The following is a 19,020-nucleotide window of genomic DNA, read 5'->3' as shown; positions in this document are numbered from 1 at the left end:
TCTTAAGAGCGACCTGGTTCTTACAACTTGACATTGTTTCATACAGCTTGGAAAATTAATGCCCTCTTCTGGCCTGTTGGTGTACATGAAGGTAGAGCCCTGTATTATTTGCAAAAAGCAGGACAACGCTAAAGACTAAGCAGGCAGCCTGGGTGATTTAACCCCAAAAGCATGCCTCTAGCACCTCGAGCAAGGTGCCTCAACTGATGTTTCCTTGAAAAATTATATATGTACTAACATACCTATACTAATGATTTCAAAAGTTTGCTTACTTTCAGAGCAAAAAAACAAGACAATGATGAAGATTGAACTTCTGCCTCTGGCACTACTGTTTTCTCCAGAAATTGCATGCATATTAACAATAAAATGGCTAGCCAAAAGGATCAATCCCAAAAAGACTGGACAAAAACAGATACAGCTAGCTTTTCCAGCACTTGGCCAATATATTATTTTTCTAGGCTACCCAAAAAACATTTTTCTCCTAAACAGCATAAAGTAATTTTGAGAACACGACGCCCCCATTCCCAGTAGGTGGGGTGGGTGTTTTTGGTGGGTTACCAATGCTCATTTTTGCCTAAGGGGGTTAGGCAAAAGTTTCATTTGTGGATTTCTTTCTTCTATTTTTCTTTCTATCCCATCTAATATTAAGGAAAAGGGGGGAAGGAAGAGAGGATATAGGTTTATAGAATAAAAGGTGGCTTATTGAATCTACTAGCTTCAAAAATCTTACATTGGTATTGTAGATTGATGAAAATTTAAGACTTGATTGATGGAAATTTAAGACTTAAATTTTTGCTTCACATTGATAAAAACTTAAATTGTATATTGCTATTCATTTTTTGCCTTATGTATTGTATGTTATATGTTGACAAAATATTATATATTGTATGTTAGAAACTTAAGATAATTTTGTTCAATGTTTATTTAATGTATTATTCATGTGCCACTCATTCGAAAGGTAATGTCTTATGAAAAACTATTAATAATCTGTTCAGGAAGATCGGGGATAAAAGTTGGTATTTAGTTACCTAGAAATCTTACTAGATACTAATTTACTTTGTCATAGACTAGATTTGTTTAATTTCTTGTATATGTCTTCAAGGAAATAGATTGATAACTGTAAGAATAGATAGAGAGTTGGTCTTCAAACTCTTCAGAGATCCATAGAATATGGCATTTATTGATGAGGGCTTTCCTGACAGAGAGAAACATCCATTCCTGGCCACATCTCCGTATGTATCATTGAAGACAGGGGCATCAAGAGACGAGGGTGACAGAATGGTCACTGGACTGAGAAACTGCTCTTATCGCTATTGCTGATGACAGGCTGACTGTCCGCAGTGATCAACAGTGATGATGCAAAGTTGACTGTCCAGCTTTGAAGAGACTAGATGAACCAGACCGTCGGAATTCCTGTTTCAAAAAGCAGTTTGTTGGATGTTTGGGCTGATATGGCTGAAGACTGATTGCCCCAATGAAGGAGAGAACCCGGTGACTATCCAGGCGGTCTGCTCTCTCTGTCCTATCCACACTTAAAAGTTGCCCGCCAGCACTTCCTTTATTAGATAGATTTTCCTTCTTGTGTCTCTGATGGGATGGAAGACTAGATAGCCACAGTGTTACTAGAAGCTTTAGTTTAAGAATTAAAAACACATTTATAGATTGATAATTGCAATTTCTCATGAAAGAAAAGGACTCTCTTTGGGAGGATAGTGGAATTCTTTCTCTCAGGTTAGCAAGTATAAAAGGACTTGGTTATGTACTTGATACCTGATGATACTTGTATATATGTATATACTTCTTAATTATTTTTTTTTAAAAGAGAAGGGGGATGTGTAGGAAGGACTGTAAGCTTTGTCACAGGTGAAAGCAGACTTGGCGGGCTTTGCCCTTGGATACACCACAGAGACTCCTGAGATTAACCTTGACATAGACTAGGTGGAGCTATCCTGGGTCTGGAACTCAGGAAGTGGACCTGGGGACTCCACCTGGACTATTGTGTTTCTAAGCGACCCTCAATGGGTGAGGGAGACCGCCCCTTGCACTTGAGAGACAGGCAGGTGGAGAGGACAGAGAGGTGCAGCAAGTTCAGCGGTGGAAGAGGATCAGCGAACAGGCCAGACCAGCGTGCAGACCAGAGACACGTAGGGGTTCATCCTGTAGAACGGATACCAGAAGGTTCACTCTTGTTTCCCTTTAACTTTTTTTCCCTTTTGTTCCCATTGTCCCTGCTGGACAATGTCAGCTGAAATGGTGTCCCTCTGTGCCAGGCTTCACCTTGTAGCTGTCTCAGGTTCTTCAGCACAGAGCAAAGCCCACTAAAGACATCTATGATGACACTGGGTGGGTGAAACAATAATCACTGTGGTTAGCAGGAGCAAATCGTGCTGGACAGAACTAGGGTAACTCCTAACTAGATCCACAAAATCCATTGGATGCCCATGCTAGCCTGACATCCCAGGGACGCGTCTCAAGCCTTCTTCATCTGCCCACTGAACCCTGTCTAGCACAGTCTTTCTTTCCCTATTTTTCCCCTTTCATATAAATTTGTAACTGAATAAGATATAGTTTTCCCTGGTGACTGTGCAGAGTGTGCTGAGCCAGTACATAGTTTTCAAAGGAAATTCAACCCATCTATATGGAGTTCATTTAGTCTTATCAGAAGATTGACTTTAAAAAGTAACTTGATGCCTCACGTGCTCTTTGAGTCTTTTTATGAGCTTTTAAAGTCTTGTTTTTTAATAGTCGAAAACCATGAAAGTCTGTTCCCTATCCATTAAAAATAAAAATTAACTTAGCCCCTTAAAGTCTTGGACAAGAGTCAGGGTCCGTGTGTGGGTGTGTGCAGAGATCTACCTTGTTTCTGAGACCAAGTCTCACTGGGCCCAGGCTCCCTGGTTAGCCAGGCTGCACGGCCAGGGAAGCTCAGGGGTCCACCCATCTCCAGCTCCTCAGGATGAGGACTATAATATGTACCACCATGTTCAGGTTTCAGGGATCCAGGTTTCAAACTCAGGTCCTCCTGTTTGCACAACAAGTGCTTTACCAACTCAGCTATTCCCTCAGCACCAAACTGGGAATTCTTAAGGTCCAACTTTAACATCACCCCAGCATCTTCTGTCCTGAGGCAAAGGGTTGTCATGATAGCACTTGAAAGACAGCTGCCAAACCTGACCAGGCCAGCACAGCCATGCAGCCACCAGTAACAACTCAAGTGCAACACTATCATAAGTATCTAAAATGATTTGCCAAGTGTTTACATGTACAAATAACCTTGGAACTGGAAACAGCACAGTGGTCTACAAACATTCTGGTTCATACCTGCATCTACACAATTGCATCCACCTATGAAAACACTGTTTTATTCCTTTCACTAGTATGACTTCAAAACTTCAAATGGCCAAAGGCCTCTAAGGCCCCTAAGCACAATCCCAAATGAGCAAGCTATGCTGTTCTTCTCTTTGGTTTGTTGCTTGACATTTCAAAATCTTCATAAAATGTAGATTGAGTCCCTGAGTTCAGATGCAGAGATGTCAGAAAAGTGCCAGAGTTTGATTTAGCTTCCTTCAGAGAGGATGATAAATAGTCATGTGACCAAGAAAAAAAAATCAACAATTCAATGACAGATGTTTGAATTCTACAGAGGTCTTTGCTACGAACAGCAGAAGGTGTGAAGCTCTGAACTTTCCAAAATTCGTCCTAGTGCATAGTCCTGTGGCCTGCTGCAGACTGCTGGGAAGCCAGAGACAACCATACAGGAAGGATGTGTGCTGAGCATCAAGCCTTCTATAGTTCAGTTTTTGCCCAGAAGTTGTTTGGAATACCACTCTGGCAATGAGTCAAAGCCCAACACTTGGTGCAAAGCAGTCTGGAAAGCTGCTTAACTCCCTCTTGAACTTGGATCTCCAAGGTTCTGGCACGCCTCTAGCTTGATCCACAAATGCCATAAGCACCTTCAGAGGGCGACCTATTGGCCTGCCTGCATTTGGTAAACCCAAGCACTACCTAATCTAATACAATTTTAAATTTTGGAGTTTTTATGGCTGGGTGTGGTGGCACACGCCTTTAATCCCAGCACTCAGAAGGCAGAAGCAGGAGCATCTCAGTGAGTTCGAGGCTAGCCTGGTCTACAAAGAGAGTTCCAGGACAGCCAGGGCTACACAGAGAAACTCTGTCTCAAAAAACCAAACCCAATAGCAGCCTTATTCATAATAGCCAGAACATGGAAACAGCCTAAGTGACCCTCAGTAGAAGAATGGATAAAGAAACTGTGGTACATTTACACTATGGAATACTACTCAGCTATTAAAAACAAGGAATTTCTGAAATTTGTGGACAAATGGATTGAATTAGAAATGATCATAATGAGTGAGTTAACCCAGAAGCAGAAAGACTCACATGGTATATACTCACTTATATCTGCATACTAGCCCAAGGGGCATGTCCCATGAAAGTCTTCACTTACCAGGAAGCTGGGACAGAGGGGAGGACATCCTATTGGGACTCTAGGTGAGAGAAGCATGGGAGAATGGCAAAATAGAAGGATCCAGAGGATCCTAGAAACCTACAAGAAGAACATTATAATGGGCAGATCTGGGCCCAGGGGTCCTGCTCAAACTATGGCACCAGCCACGGACAATACATGCAGTAAACTTCAAACCCCTCCAAGATCTAGCCAATAGACAGGACATTGTCCACAGTTGAGTGGAGAGTGGGGTCTGACTTTCACACAAACTCTGGTGCCCCATATTTGGCCATGTCCCCTGGATGGGAAGACCTGGTAGCACTCAGAGGAAGGAGAGCAGGCTACCAAGAAGACACTTGATTCCCTATGAGCATATATAGGGGGAGGAAGTCCCCCTCAGTCATAATCATAGGGGAGGGGAGTAAGGGGAAAATGGGAGGGAGGGAGGAATGGGAGGATACAAGGGATGGGCTAACAATTGAGATGTAATATGAATAAATTAATAAAAAAGAAAGGTTAAAAAAAAAAAACCAAACCCAAAACAAAACAAAACCCTCATAGGTAGTGCCATTCCCTGATGGCCTAGCATTCGACTATAGGAGCCTATGAGAGCCATTCTTATTCAAGCCACCACAGAGGTCTAGCTGCCAGACTACGGAGCACAGCAGACTTCCTCTAGCCAGAGTATGCCATCCCCTGACCTCACCTGAATGGACCACACCATTGAGTAGTTCTGACATGGAAATTCTAGAAAGCTGGGCAATACTTCAAGACTTGCAGAGAATGATAACTTACATACTCTAGTGGGAAAAAAAATGTAGTAGAAAAGAAAAAAAAAGTAAAAAACCTTGGCTATTCACTTTGTACTTATAACTCCTAGAAATAATGAAAAATTTATACTTAATACTGCAAAAGTAAGGGGGCTTTCAGTGATCCCTTACTGTGAGAAAAGCCTGAACTGGCAGGTAGATGGGAACCTTTATGAAAGGAGATCCCGTAGCCCCAAAAGCTTGCCAAGAGCTACCACAAAAGACGAGCTAGCCAGGGGCTCAAGTCAAGGTGCAGTCAAGCTGCTTAGGTCACTGCAGCACAACAGCCTACGGGTGAGGCTTTCGTAGATGCTTTTTTCCTATCCACAAGGGCAAACAGAAATGGCATTTCCAACAGGAAAGAAAAGGGGACTACCAACCCCCAGGAGATATGTAACTGTAAAGCCCACAGCACACTGTTCTTTTTTTTCTTTTCTTTTTTTTTTTTTTTTGGTTTTTCGAGACAAGGTTTCTCTGTGTAGCCTTGACTGTCCTGGACTCACTTTGTAGTCCAGGCTGGCCTCGAACTCACAGTGATCCGCCTGCCTCGGCCTCCCGAGTGCTGGGATTAAAGGCGTGCGCCACCATGCCCGGCTACTGGAACCCATACCTTAATGTAGGCAGCATTTTCTACTTCCTGGGTTCCTTACTCTCTTCCACCCTTCCACGCCCCCAACACCAGGTAGGGGAGAAAGAAAGGTAGAAGGGAAAGGGGCACTGTTATTCTTAGGCTGCTTCCCACTGATTAGGGGCTTCAAGTTCCTTGGGGCAAGTCTGATGTTCCCTGTCAGGGTGTTCAATCTCTTCCTCTAGTCTCTTTGCTCACAGTCACTTGACAAATCGCATCAAACCACCACAACAGCACCTACCAGCAGCCAGAGGAGGACCAGGCACTGCAGCTCCTCTCAGGACCCTGGCATTTATAGATCCTCTGAAAAGTTCCCAGAATTCCACACACTCACAGAAACTATCTGCAGCTGGCAGAACCACGCCCCTGCTACCGCAGTAAGAAAATCAGTCACCTGCTATGAAGTAGCCTCTTATCCTGACACCTGGGATTAAAACAAAAACATATTCCCATAACATTTCTATGTTTTTAAAGAAACCAAAAATTCTCCCTACACTATAATCCTCATCTCCTTCACAATTATTGGAGGCAAGCTAAGTAAATAGCACTGGCAGAGAGGTTAATAGGGAATCCAAACTTCCAGGAGGAGCAAACTCCGCATAGTTGCCTACCGGAAATGCCTGCTCTCTGCACCCTTGGACAGATGCCATCTTCCTAAAAGCAAAGACTCTCAGGGAGAATATTCAGATGATAGCAAAACCGACATTATTATCAACCTTTCAAACCATAATCTTGGCAAAAGATCTCTACAACTTGCACGTCTTACAAATCTGAAGCTTTGTAACAACCAAGAAGTCCCGTGTCCCTTGCTCCCAGTGCATGGCAAACATTATCTACGTCCCAAGAGCCTGCCTTCTGTGGATATGACATGTGAATGGACAGCAGCATTTGTCTCTGGTGCTTGGCTCATTTCACTGGGTAGTGTCCTTCAGGTCTACCACAGTAGAGCACGCAACAGGACTTTCCTTTTTTTAAGAATGACTAAAATTCAGGTGTGCCTACGTCATGTTTTCATATAGCAAGGCGCACACAGGTTGCTTCTATCCCTTGGCTAGTATGAAAACTACAACTAACAAGGACTTGCAAATTCTCTTTTCAATTCTTCTGAATACAAGCAGAAGTGGAATTGGTCACAGGGTAACTCCATTTACTTGCTTAAGACCAGGTCTCCTGTAGCCACAGCTGGCCCTGGACTCCCACCTCTCAAGTGCTGAGCCTGCAGGCATGCACCACCATACCAGATCCATTTTTCCTTTTGAACGAACTACTATGGCTTTTTCTACCATAGCTATAGCACTGCAAGCTCACTGACAGTGAACAATGCCATTTCTCCACATTACCAGCAACACAACACACAGCTTCTCTCCCTTAAGCCTTCCCTCCCTCTCTCTCTCTCTACCTCCCTCCCTCTCTGTCTCTGTCTCTTCTGAGATAGTCTCACTATGCAGCTTTGGTTGGCCTGGAACTCTCTATGTAGACCAGACTGGCCTCAAAACTCATAGATCTGCCTGCTTCTGTCTCTTGAGTGCTGGCCTTAAAGGTACACAACACTGCACCCCGCCCCCTTTACACGTTTCTTTACATAAAGTGCTATGCAGTTCTGGTTGGCGTTTCCCTGGTAACTGGTGGTGTTGGGAAGCTCTGTATGCGCCTACGTTCACACATATCTACCAAGGATATCAACCAACCCTGGTTTTTTGGGGTTGTTGATGATGATGACAGCTGCCCATAGACTGCTAGCCTTATAAACTGATTTGAAAGTGTCCTTCTTCTCCAGGAGGTTGGCAAAGTTTGAAAGAATTGCTAACCCGTTGTTGTTCTTGGAAGAATCCTCCAGTGAAGCCTTTTGATCTCTGGGTTTTGTTGGCGGTTCTGACAGCTGATTAATATTTTTACTACTTAGAAGTCTGCTCAGTTTTACTCCTTAAAGACTGCGCATGTCTAGAGCAGTCCCCAGTCCGAGATCGTCCTTGCTGCTGGCACTGTGTTCAGTAGTGTCTCACAGGCCAACACTAAGTCCCACAAACCTCTCAGTATTGATTTTTTTCCTACAGTTCTCTGTGGCTGACATCTACTTTAATCTGCTGACTCTAACTTGAGTTAGCTGAGCTATTTTCTCCTTTTTAAATGAATTTACTAACTTTCTTGTACTTCTGCCACAACCTGCGTGGTAATTGGTGTGTTCATTGTCATTTCTCTTAAGTATTTTTCTAAATTTATTATTTCTTTGACCACTGGCTGTTTTAAAATGTGTTAATTTACATGTTGGTAAAGTTTCCATTTTCCTTTTGTATTGATTTGTAGTTTCGCTTCACTGTGCTCAAAATGGACTGCTGATATGACTTCACTCTTCCTCAATTTGTTAAGATGTGTAATCCAAAGTATGGCCTATCCTGGAGAACACTCTAACAGAAAAGTATGCATTCTATTATTATTACTACATGGGTACTCCGCACATATCTACTGGCTGAAATGGCGCACAGCACCACACTAGGTCTTGTTCATTTACTATTCTTCACTCTGAAAAATCCAATCATTACTCATAATGGAGTGTTAGATCCCTTTCTCCTTGTTTTCTATTTTGCCCACCAATCTATCAACAGGTGCTTTGTGTCTATGCACTCTGTTGTAAGTACAAATGTTTATAACTTACATCTCAGTTATATCCTTTTATCCTTCTATAATGCTCTATCTCTTACAACAGTTGTACGGTGTATATAACTTTTGCTGTTATATATAATACATATGTGTGTATTATACATACATACATATATATGTGTATGTGTGTGTATATATATACACATATCATATATATGTGTATATATGTATCGCTCCACTTGCAGTTTTTCAGCAACCATCCTTTCATTTTCAGTCTTTGTATGTCCTCATATCTAAAGTGAGATCCTGGCTCAACTGATAGAGTGCTTACCTAGATACTCAAAGCCCTGGCTTTGACCTCCAGCACCTCATAAGCTAGGTATGGTGGTGCATACCTGTCATCTCAGCACTGCAGAGTAAAGACAAATTCAAGGTCACCTTGGCTGCACAGGGAGCTTAAGGCTATCCTGGGATACAAGAGATCTTGGCAAAATAAAGTTTAAAAATAATGAGACATAAATAACTGGGTCATGATCTAAATAATCCTAAAGTACATGAACAGAAAAATATATACTCAAATAAATATTTAAAAAAAATTTAAAGGAAAGTAAACCTGATTAAAATAGCTAAAAGTAAGATAAAATATCAAGTGAGACACTTGCAGGAGGCATACAGTTTGCTCTTACTGCTTCACTGCGGCAGGTACTCTTCTGCATTCCAATCTGGCTCACTTTATGCAGTGAGGCCTCACTGGAATGCCTTCTGTTTCAGTTTCATGAGCCAGTGATCTTTTGCTCCCTCTGGTGTCTGTGTCCAGTACTGCAGAATCTCTGGTACTGTGATAAGCTGGCTCAGCTCTTTGTTCTTTGTGTCCCAGTACACAGTGGAGGAACACATCTGGGGCTTTCAACCATGCCATCCTTCTGAAGTCATGCTTGTCCATTCACTTGTCTCTTCTGCAGTGATTTGTGTATGTCCCTGCCACTTCGACTCACATCACCAAACTTAGAACAAAGGCACTTACCTCACTGAGCCAGCTTGCAAGGTATAACTACACTCTGTAAAAAGCTACTTGACTGTTTACCAATGTGGATATATCGATTCACACACTCATGGTCGGTGTATGGAATCTACATCTTTAACATAAAACTCACTTGGAGTGTGCAGTGGCATATTTGTTTTTTTTTCTTTACTTTTCTAGTTGCAGTAAAACATAAATAAGTCATAACCACATATAGGTAGTGACTAACACTAAATACGTTCACGTGTTGTCTTCTCAGCATTATTATTTATTCAAAGGTTTCCACTGACCCCAACAAACTGAGTACATTAAACATACCTTCCCTTTCTCTCCTCCTTCCATCCCCTGATCTCTGCTCTGCCTTCTCTCCCAAATGAATCTACCTATTCTAAGACTTTCTATATGAGGAATAAACACATATTTACCTCTGTGTCAGACTGGTTTTACTAAGCATGTTTTCACAGTCTACCCATGCTCATGCATATACAAGACTTCTATTTCTTTTTATATTGGACTTATGTCCCATGAACTATAAACACATCTTGCTTATTAGCTATGGCCAATGAACAAGACTGGTGCACAGACAACTGTTTACATTTTTAAGGATAATTTCCTAGTTAGCTTTAACTGTCAACTTGACACAATTTAAAGTCACCTGAGAAGAAAGTCTCAGTTAAGGGTTAACCAAATCACACTAGCATGGGGATGTCTGTGTGAGATGTCTTGGATGCCCAACCTACTGTAGGTGGCACCAGCCCTACCTACGTAGGTGGTCCTGGCTGTATAAGAAAGCTATGCAGGACTCCGACAGTGAGTAAGCAGTATTCCTGCATAGTTTCTGCTTCAAATTTGTGCTTCAGTTTCCACCTTGACTTCATCCTCAGCAATAAGACTGTGACCTAGAAGTCCATTAGGAAACACACACACACACACACACACACACACACACACACACACACACACACACACACACTGGTTTTTATCAGGGAGGTTTGTTTGTTTGTTTTTCCAAGACAGGGTTTCTCTGCATAGCCCCAGTTGTCCTGGACTCCCTTTGTAGACAAGGCTGGCCTCAAACTCACAGTGACCCTCCTGCCTCTGCCTCCTGAGTACTGGGATTAAAGGTATGCGCCCCCACACCCAGCTGGCAAGAGTTTTTATCAGAGCAAAAGCAAACAGAAAATTACACCTTGCCATGGATTTTCTGTGTCACAAGGAAATTCTCTTTAATTAGTCTGGAAACACCAACCTACCCTGCACGGTGGCTGTTTCATTTTACTGTCACCAGCAATACACAGGGCTCCTGTTTCTCCTCATCACGCTTAAGGCTTCCCTTTTCTTTCCTTTTACAATCATCATGGAGGGTATTAAATGGTACTTAATAGTAGTTCTGGTTTACATGCTCCCTAATAGGTGTTTGTTTGTTGTGGTTTGGTTTTAGAGAAAGGGTCCTCTCTTGATTTGTACCTGAGGATGACCTTGACCTTCTGTCCCCTTATCTTCATTCCCACACTCTAGGTCACAATTGTGTGCCATGCCCTAGTTTACCAGGTATACATCTCTCTGGTAAAACGCATATTCAAGCTAAGTCTTCTGCTTGATTTTTGTTTTTCCTTTGTTTGAACCGAGAGCCTGGCATATACAAGATGTTAGAAGCCAGCCCTCTGCCACTGAGATATGTCTCCAGCATCTGCCCACTTCTGGATGTTTGTTGCTGTTGTTTAAGAGTCTCTAGACACGGACTGAAGAGATGGGTCGGTGGTTAAGAGTACTGTCTGCTCTTCCAGAGGTCCTGAGTTCAATTCCCAGCAACCACATGCTGGCTCACAACCCTCTGTAATGAGATCTCGAGCCCTCTTCTGGCATTCAGGCATACATGCAGATAGAGCACTCATACATAAAACAAATAAAATCTTCAGGGGCAGGGAGAGAGACAGAGACATCTCACACACTAATTCCTTATGGAAGACATTCATTTGGTCAATTGGTTGGTCAGTTTTTGACAAAGTCTCAGTATGTAGCCCAAGCTGGCTTCAAGTCTGTTAAGAAGTCCAACCTGGGGGCTGGGCATGGTGGTAGATGCCTTTCGTCCCAGCACTTGGAAGGCAGAGGCAGGCAGATCTCGGTGAATTTGAAGCCAACCTGGTCTACATAGTGAGACTATCTCAGCATGCTCCCACCACCCAAAAAAGTCTAAGCTCGCTTCAAACTCAAGATTATCATGCCCCAGACTACAGACTACCATCTCAGAGATATTATTTATAAAAATTTTTATTATATAAAAAAGTTTGTTCTGTAGGCTTTCTCTACAGTATTTATTTTGTTTTCTTGGTAGTATCTTATATTTTATAGTGTTGAGGGTTGAATCCAAGGGCCTTAAGTATTCCAGTCAAATGTTTTATCACTGAGCTACCAAAGTCTTAACTTTAATAAAGTTCAATTTCTTTCTTTTAAAGGTATCTATCAGTCATTACTACTGTTGTCTGCAACATCACAAAGGTCAGGGTGCATATGCCACAGTGCACATGTGAGACAGACAACAACTCTGTGAAACTTCTCCTCTCTCTCCTTCCTGGGTTCCCACGCTGGGCTCAGGGACAGGCTTATAGAGCACTTGCTTTACCCATCAAGCCGCCTCTTTAACCCTTCAGTTGCCTACGCTTTCAGTGTCATATCTAGGAGAAAAGTGAAATCCAATGCTGCCAGGATCTTGCTTTGTGGACCAGGCTGGCCTCGAACTCACAGAGATCCACCTGCCTCTGCCTCCCCGAGTGCTGGGATTACAGGCCTGTGCCACTGTGCCCAGCTGCCAGGATCCTTCTAAGATCTGTAACGTTTACTTGCAATGCACTCACAATGGCTGAGGACAAATACCAGTTTTGATAGAGCTCTAGCTAGTAACAGCTTCAAAAAATGTTGAAGGAAGTCTCAAGTGCCCAGATTCTTTTGGTTAACCATGTTAAAAAATATAGTGCACACCAATGAAAACAGTTCCGACTTTGCTCACAGAGTAAAGAAACATCTGTTATGTGATTAATTGCTTTTTAATTTCTCTGAATTGATCTGATTTGTTTAGTCTAGATTCCAGAATATTGAGTTTCTTCAAGTATATCATATATGCACATCAAAATATCTGTTGCCTTGTAAATATTCCAATTGTGTATAAGGTGTACTCATGGGGAGTGGGTGGGGCAATGCAGATGAACACAAGAGCGCGCAGGGGAATCCCCCCACTTGTCTCTTGCAGTGAGCCGCAGGGTGAGCCTCAGGCTCATCTTTCTTTGTGCTCCTTACTGTACATGCAAGGCCTTTTCCTAGTGTGTACATCAAAGACATTTCATTCTTAACGTCCCCGTGACTGCTGAGAGCACAGAAACTTTAAAAAATAATATTTAAAAGACCTTCTCACTAAGGTATTATCTTCACACTGACTCTAACTACACTGTGAACATGCATTTCCGATGAGCCAGTGAACCTTTCTCTCATGACCAAGCAACACCTTTTGAAACTCGAGCAGAGGGATGTTTGGTTTAACACCTACCGACTTCGAGTGTTCAATCCATTAAGATGACTCTCTCTGAGCTCAGACACTAACGACAGAACCATCTGTAAAACAAAATCAGTTGCAGGTCAGTTCATCCTGCCACACACTTACCCCAGCTCCATTTCTCTTGCTGTGAGAGACACGTCCCTCACCATTTCCTCCCCACTCTCCTTGTTTGACTTTGCAGAGTGAAAGGAAGGCAGCCTCCCATCACACTGGCTGCCCTGTGGGTCTCTACAGTAAATGTGTCTAGAATTCGGCTAAACAATAGGCACAGACAAGTCATCAATATCCTAGAATTAACACCAAAGCCATAGAAAATTAAAACTCACTGAAGTTTACTTATTTTCTTCCTTTTTTAGTCCTTTATCTTTTAACAAGTACTTTTCATGTGTATGACTTCCAAATCATCAAAATGACTAATAACCCCGAAAGATTTCATTTTTAAAAAAGTATAACATGTGTGTGGGTACAGATGCAAGAGCCCAAACGGAAGCCAGAGGAGAACTCTGTGAAGGTGGCTCTTTTTTCCCACCTTTATGTGGGATCTGGGGATCAAACTCAAGTCACTGTGCTTCCATGACAAGCACTTTTGCCCAATGGGCCATCTTGACATCCTTTAGTTACTTGTCTGCTTTGCTTCAACATAAACTTCAATGCCCTGTTTTAGATACGGTCCTCTCAAGTCCAGGGTGTGTCATATGAGGTAAGAGGGCTCTTCTCAGAAATCTCGGAATGAGTGAGATGTGTTGTGAGAGTCCAAGGGTGCCTCAGATCTTCCTTACGTGGTCACAAGTCTACCCCAGGTCAGAAACACTAGTTGAAGGACTCCCTGGAGGAGGGGACCATCCCATTCACCCTTCACACAACTGGTGATAATTCCAGTACTAAGAAACTTAGATACTCACATTTTTAAGCAAGCTAGGATAGTAATCAACAGGCTCATAGCCAAGACTTTTGGTAAAAAGACCAACTTCTTTCGTGTCGAATCTGAACACGGAAAGGACATGAGATAACAAGCCCTGGAAAACAACATGAAGAGAGAAGTCAGCCTCTCCCCAGTGGACGGCAGCGCCTGCAGCCTGGGTCACCTGTGAGGACCATGCCTCTTATAAACCAGTCATTTTGCTTCTGCTCAAGGCATCAAGCAGAAATGCCAGCACTAATATGAGCGCATTAAAGGAACTTTAGACAAATGTTACTGTACAACAAGCAAACTGAGCAGAGCCAGGCACTGAGCACATGCAAGGCCTGGCCACCACTGTCTCTAAACGCTGCAAAACATCCTTGTCCTGCTGGAGTCACACATGCCGGGCCTTCATGCTTACCACTAAGCTGCAGCCTCAGCAAAGGCTCTTTATTACAGACTAGATGTAAGAACTCTGACACGATAATCAGCAGGGAAGGGAAGAGTTGCATTAAAAACAACACTGCCTGGAAATGATTGTTCAAAAAAACTAAATTATCTCATACTATTGATTGAAATCATGAGTTTAATAAAAAAGAAGTCAATGTAAAGTTAGATAATAAGAAAACATAAGTTCTTTTCAAGTGTCTAACTAAGAAATATACCTGCTAACTAAAAACCAAGAGATGATGTGCAAGGTTTAAAAAAAAAAAAAGGCTAGTTTCTAAGTAAAAATAGAACTTTGCCCTTTCAGAAAACGACGTAAGCACAAACATGGAGACTGCTGGGGAGTGGCGAAGGACCACTGCAGAAACCCTGGACAACCTCCCAGATGACACACACAAAGGACACAAAAGGTAGGCTGGGGCATTCCTAAGGAAACCGTAAGTACCTAAGAACACACAGTAAACAACAGTCCTCACGAGGAAGCCATCAACTCAATGAGTGAAGGCTTTTGGCCCACAAAGTCTTAAAGCTCTTGGAGTTCAAAGAATGAGCCGCAGCTCACCCTACACTGAGACTCCCAGGACTTTGCTATCTGAACAAGTGAACAGACACCAGGCCTTGCTATTCAGTCTCTATCAAGTACTTTTGATGTACCTGGCATACAAGGAGGAAAATTAATCCAAGTCTGACACTAGAGATTACACTAAAAAAAGCCCATTTTATTTTTGTGCTATAAATAATTTCTGACAGCAGAGATGAGGTGAGATAAGCTCCATATATGTGTAAAGATAGGCAGCCATGCAGGTGATGGCAGGACACAAGACAAGACAGGCAACCATGACAGCTGATGGCAGGACACAAGACAAGACAGGCAGCCATGACAGCTGATGGCAGGACACAAGACAAGGCACCCAGTCCTGGGTTAAGTTCCATGCTAGGCACAGACGCCACAGCTCACCTGATGGGTGCCTATGTCTTTATGGCATTTATAACAGATTTCATCAACTGTGAGATTTAGTGACATATTAGAAAACAGAGACAGGCTATGTGACACACCCTTCCCACAGCCTTCTTTCCCAAATGGGAAACTCTGGGTGAATCTAGCATGCTCTTTAGAGCAAAGAAGGCTTTTTCTCAGAGTGGGCAATACTTGCTCCAGGGCTCTAAGCACAGAGCTCCAGGCAACATTAGAATACCACAGCTGGAAATCTGAGCTTGGACACCAAGCCCAGGGCCTCCACTTAGACAACTTATAGAGCTGCTTCAGAAACCCCATGGCCAGAAGTTACCTCAGCCTCTTAAACCACAACAGAACCCAGAGTCATGGCCAGCATTGTTGACAGAAATAAACACATCAGAGGAAAAAAGCCAGGAACTTAGATGTGGTAAAAGTAGCTTTTAGAGCCTGTACTGCAAAGGCTCCTTACTAAAAGGACTACTTGGAGCCACTTGTTTGTTACTGCTGTTTTCCTTTCTGTTCAAATCTGTGCTAAGAGCAGAAAGTAAATAAGCTGACCATAGCCCAAGACAGCTATCTCCAGGTGGTTTTCAACTGTCAAGTACGCTGGGGAGAGAGCAAGCAGTGTTATAGAGGCAGCATGGAGCAGCAGGCCCACTGCACCTTCTTCCTTCAGAGTTGCTCACACCAAAAAGGAACACCTGAGGGCCTCAGCAAAAAAGCAAGGAACTCTGAGGCTGACCCCCCACATGGCTGCCATGAAAGTACTGTAGACAGAAAAGGCTTGGCCATGTATCAAAGCCATATGGAGGTGTCCCAGGTGCAACCCGGTCAAACAGGCTTGGTCTGGACTGGACATCAGCACTTCTGGGTTTAGTATGTTAAAGCCCAGAGAGAGGGAGGGCAGCATTGAAGAATCTGTCTTTGATTCCAGTATGGAAACAGGAGCTGCTGCACCCGCTTCACAGACCCTATTCCAATCCTCACAGCATGGAAATATTCTTATTGAACCTTCCTTACAGGTAAGGACACTGAGACACAAGTCAGGTGCTGCACAAGGCTGGATCCCACTCCCTTGGCAAATCTCGTAAGGAGCTACCCTCAGCCACTCTGCACAAAACTGCTAGTCTTAGTGTAAGCCCTTAACCCTCCCAGGCACTCTACTATGAAGTCCAAATGTCTCCCAGGGTCAAGAGGCCTGGCCCCACCTCTCTAAAAGGGGGAGCAAGCCTTCAGGTCCAAATAAGCGCTTTACTAGAAGACAGAGAGAGAGAGAGAGAGAGAGAGAGAGAGAGAGAGAGAGAGAGAGAGAAGAGAAGAGAAGAGAAGAGAAGAGAAGAGAAGAGAAGAGGAGAGGAGAGGAGAGGAGAGGAGAAGAGAAGAGAAGAAGAGAAGAGAAGAGAAGAGAAGAAGAGAAGAGGAGAGGGAGGGAGAGAGGAGAGGGAGGAAGGGGCGAGAGGAAGGGAGAGGAGAGGAGGGGGGAGGAATGGAGGAAGGGAGAGAGAGGGGGGTGTGTGTGTCACAGATAGCACGAGGTACAGGCCTGAGGGGAGAGACAGTCTCTTGAGTTCTGAACATGGGCTAGTGGGGGAAGGAAGTTCTATAAATGAGCTAACTAACATGTTGGATTGAACTTTGCTTGTCAAACCTGCATGGCGAATACATTTACACTGAGCCATCTCTACTATATCTTTTAATCACAAAGATATTTTGCAAAACAAAGTTGCATGGTTTAACTGCTGCCTATTTGTCTATGATTCCCTAATGTGAGCTGCTATGGAGGAGCACAAAGGTCCAGCCCCAGACAAGACAGGCAGGGCTCACAAAAGCAGCACACTGAGTCAAGACAAACAAGCACTAGTCCTAAAATCTCTCATTTAAAAGTGGACTTCAGGGGCTGGGGAGAGGGCTCAGCAGTTAAGAGCACTGGCTGCTCTTCAAGAAGGCCCAGGCTCAAGTCTCAGAATCCACATGGTGTCTGACAACCATTTGTAACTCTAGTCCCAGGAGATTCAATGCCTTCTCTGGCCTCTGCAGTACCAGGCATGCATGTGCTGCCTAGTCTTAACATTCAGACAAGACACTCAAATATATAAAATTGAAAGTAATACTTAAACTGAAATACTAAATACGCTGGGTTGAGGATGTATCTCAGTGTCAGACAAGAGACTAGAGAGAACTTGTCAGTTCTCAGCACCAAAAAAACAGTAAAATAAAAAATTGTTTCACATTGGTCAGGTTATCTGTTTCACTGCCACCTAGTGGCAAGAGCTTGGAACACAGAACCATGTAAGAAGGCACTGGCCTGCACTAAGAGAAGCAAGCTGGCTGGTTGGTTGGTTGGTTGTTGTTTTTTTGAGGCTTTTTTTAGGTTGTTGTTTCTTGCCTTGGCTGTCCTGGACTCGCTTTGTAGACCAGGCTGGCCTCAAACTCACAGAGACCCGCCTCCCTGAGTGCTGAAATGACAGCTGTTGGAGGCCATGTGATCAGGTCTTGGAATAGCTTCTGACTCCACCTGCGTGAACCCTCTAAAACAAGGAACTGACAAAGAACACAAGCCAGTGTCTGCAAGCAGAATATGGACAAATAGGCCTGTACTGACAGTAAGACAGTGCACATATACCAGCCCGGCTCCTTCTAAAGCCCTTCAGAAGCGAAGGACAGAAATTAACATGACTGCAACACTTGAAATGTGTGTGTATACCTGCCGCAGCATGTCTGTAGAGGTCAGAGGACAGCTTCCAGAATCAGTTCTTTCTGTCAACCAAGTGGGTCTCCAGGAAACTCAGGTTACCAAGCTTGGCAGCAAGAGTCTTTGCATGCTGACATACCTCACTGGCCCATATACAATGACTTTTGAAAATATATGTCTTATGTTTATGTGTGTGAGTGGTTGCCTGCATATATGTTCATGAGCAATGTATGTGTAGTGCCCTTGGAGGCCAGAAGAGGGCATGAAATCCTCTGGAATCTGAGCTGTGGAGAGGGTTGCGAGTTGCCATGTGGGTGCTGGGAACTGACCCTGCGTTTTCTGCAGATGGTCTGAACCACTGAGCCAGCACACCAGCCCTACACAAAAAGTTATTTTAAGAATGAAAACATTCTGCTACTAAAAGAACACTGGAAATGCTTACTCTAAGAAGGCAAGCGCCCAGGGGTGCTACAACTAACGCTCTGGTTCCTGAAACTGGTAGGATGAGAACACACACAGACACACACAGACACACACACAGACACACACACACACACAGACACACAGACACACACACACACACACACACACACCGAGTGTGATGGACAGCAGAGGCAGGAACATAAGTGCTGTAAGAGGCTCTGAGGAAAGAGCAGAAGGATAGTTAACGCAGTTGTCTGAGCATGTCACAACAACAGCCTCTGAGTTGGCCCCGGCAGCTGGGGAAGCAGGAGGTGTACATGAGCGGTGTGGGCCTGGATAACACAAGGAAACACAACTGAGCAGGAAATGGAGCCAGCACAGAGTAAGTCATAAAGCCCAGGCACCACGGCTGCTGCTCCCACGGTTCTTAAGCACAGGCCCCACCCCCCACACCTGGCCAAACTTAACTTTCTAACCTACTCATCTGACCCTGGCATTTTTTTCTCTCCCAAGGAACCCAACAATTCC

At 43.6% G+C, this 19,020-nt stretch overlaps 1 protein-coding gene across 4 annotated transcripts in view; it reads right to left on the bottom strand.

Annotated features, from left to right (window-relative positions):
• FANCC (FA complementation group C) overlaps positions 1–19,020 on the bottom strand; it is a 119,766-nt gene that overhangs the window by 39,317 nt on the left and 61,429 nt on the right. For all 4 annotated transcript variants that reach the window (XM_084784053.1, XM_084784054.1, XM_084784056.1 and 1 more), the window contains 2 exons: positions 13,974–14,087; positions 13,063–13,127 (listed from right to left, as the gene is read on the bottom strand). In XM_084784053.1, the coding sequence (XP_084640179.1) occupies positions 13,063–13,127; positions 13,974–14,087 (179 nt within the window). The remainder of the gene's footprint in view (positions 1–13,062; positions 13,128–13,973; positions 14,088–19,020) is intronic.

Source organism: Acomys minous, assembly GCF_964271855.1.
Source record: "Acomys minous genome assembly, chromosome: 5".
Classification (NCBI taxonomy): Eukaryota; Metazoa; Chordata; class Mammalia; order Rodentia; family Muridae; genus Acomys; species Acomys minous.
The sequence above is the reverse complement of the archived record's forward strand: the minus strand, read 5'-3'. Positions and strand labels throughout refer to the sequence as shown.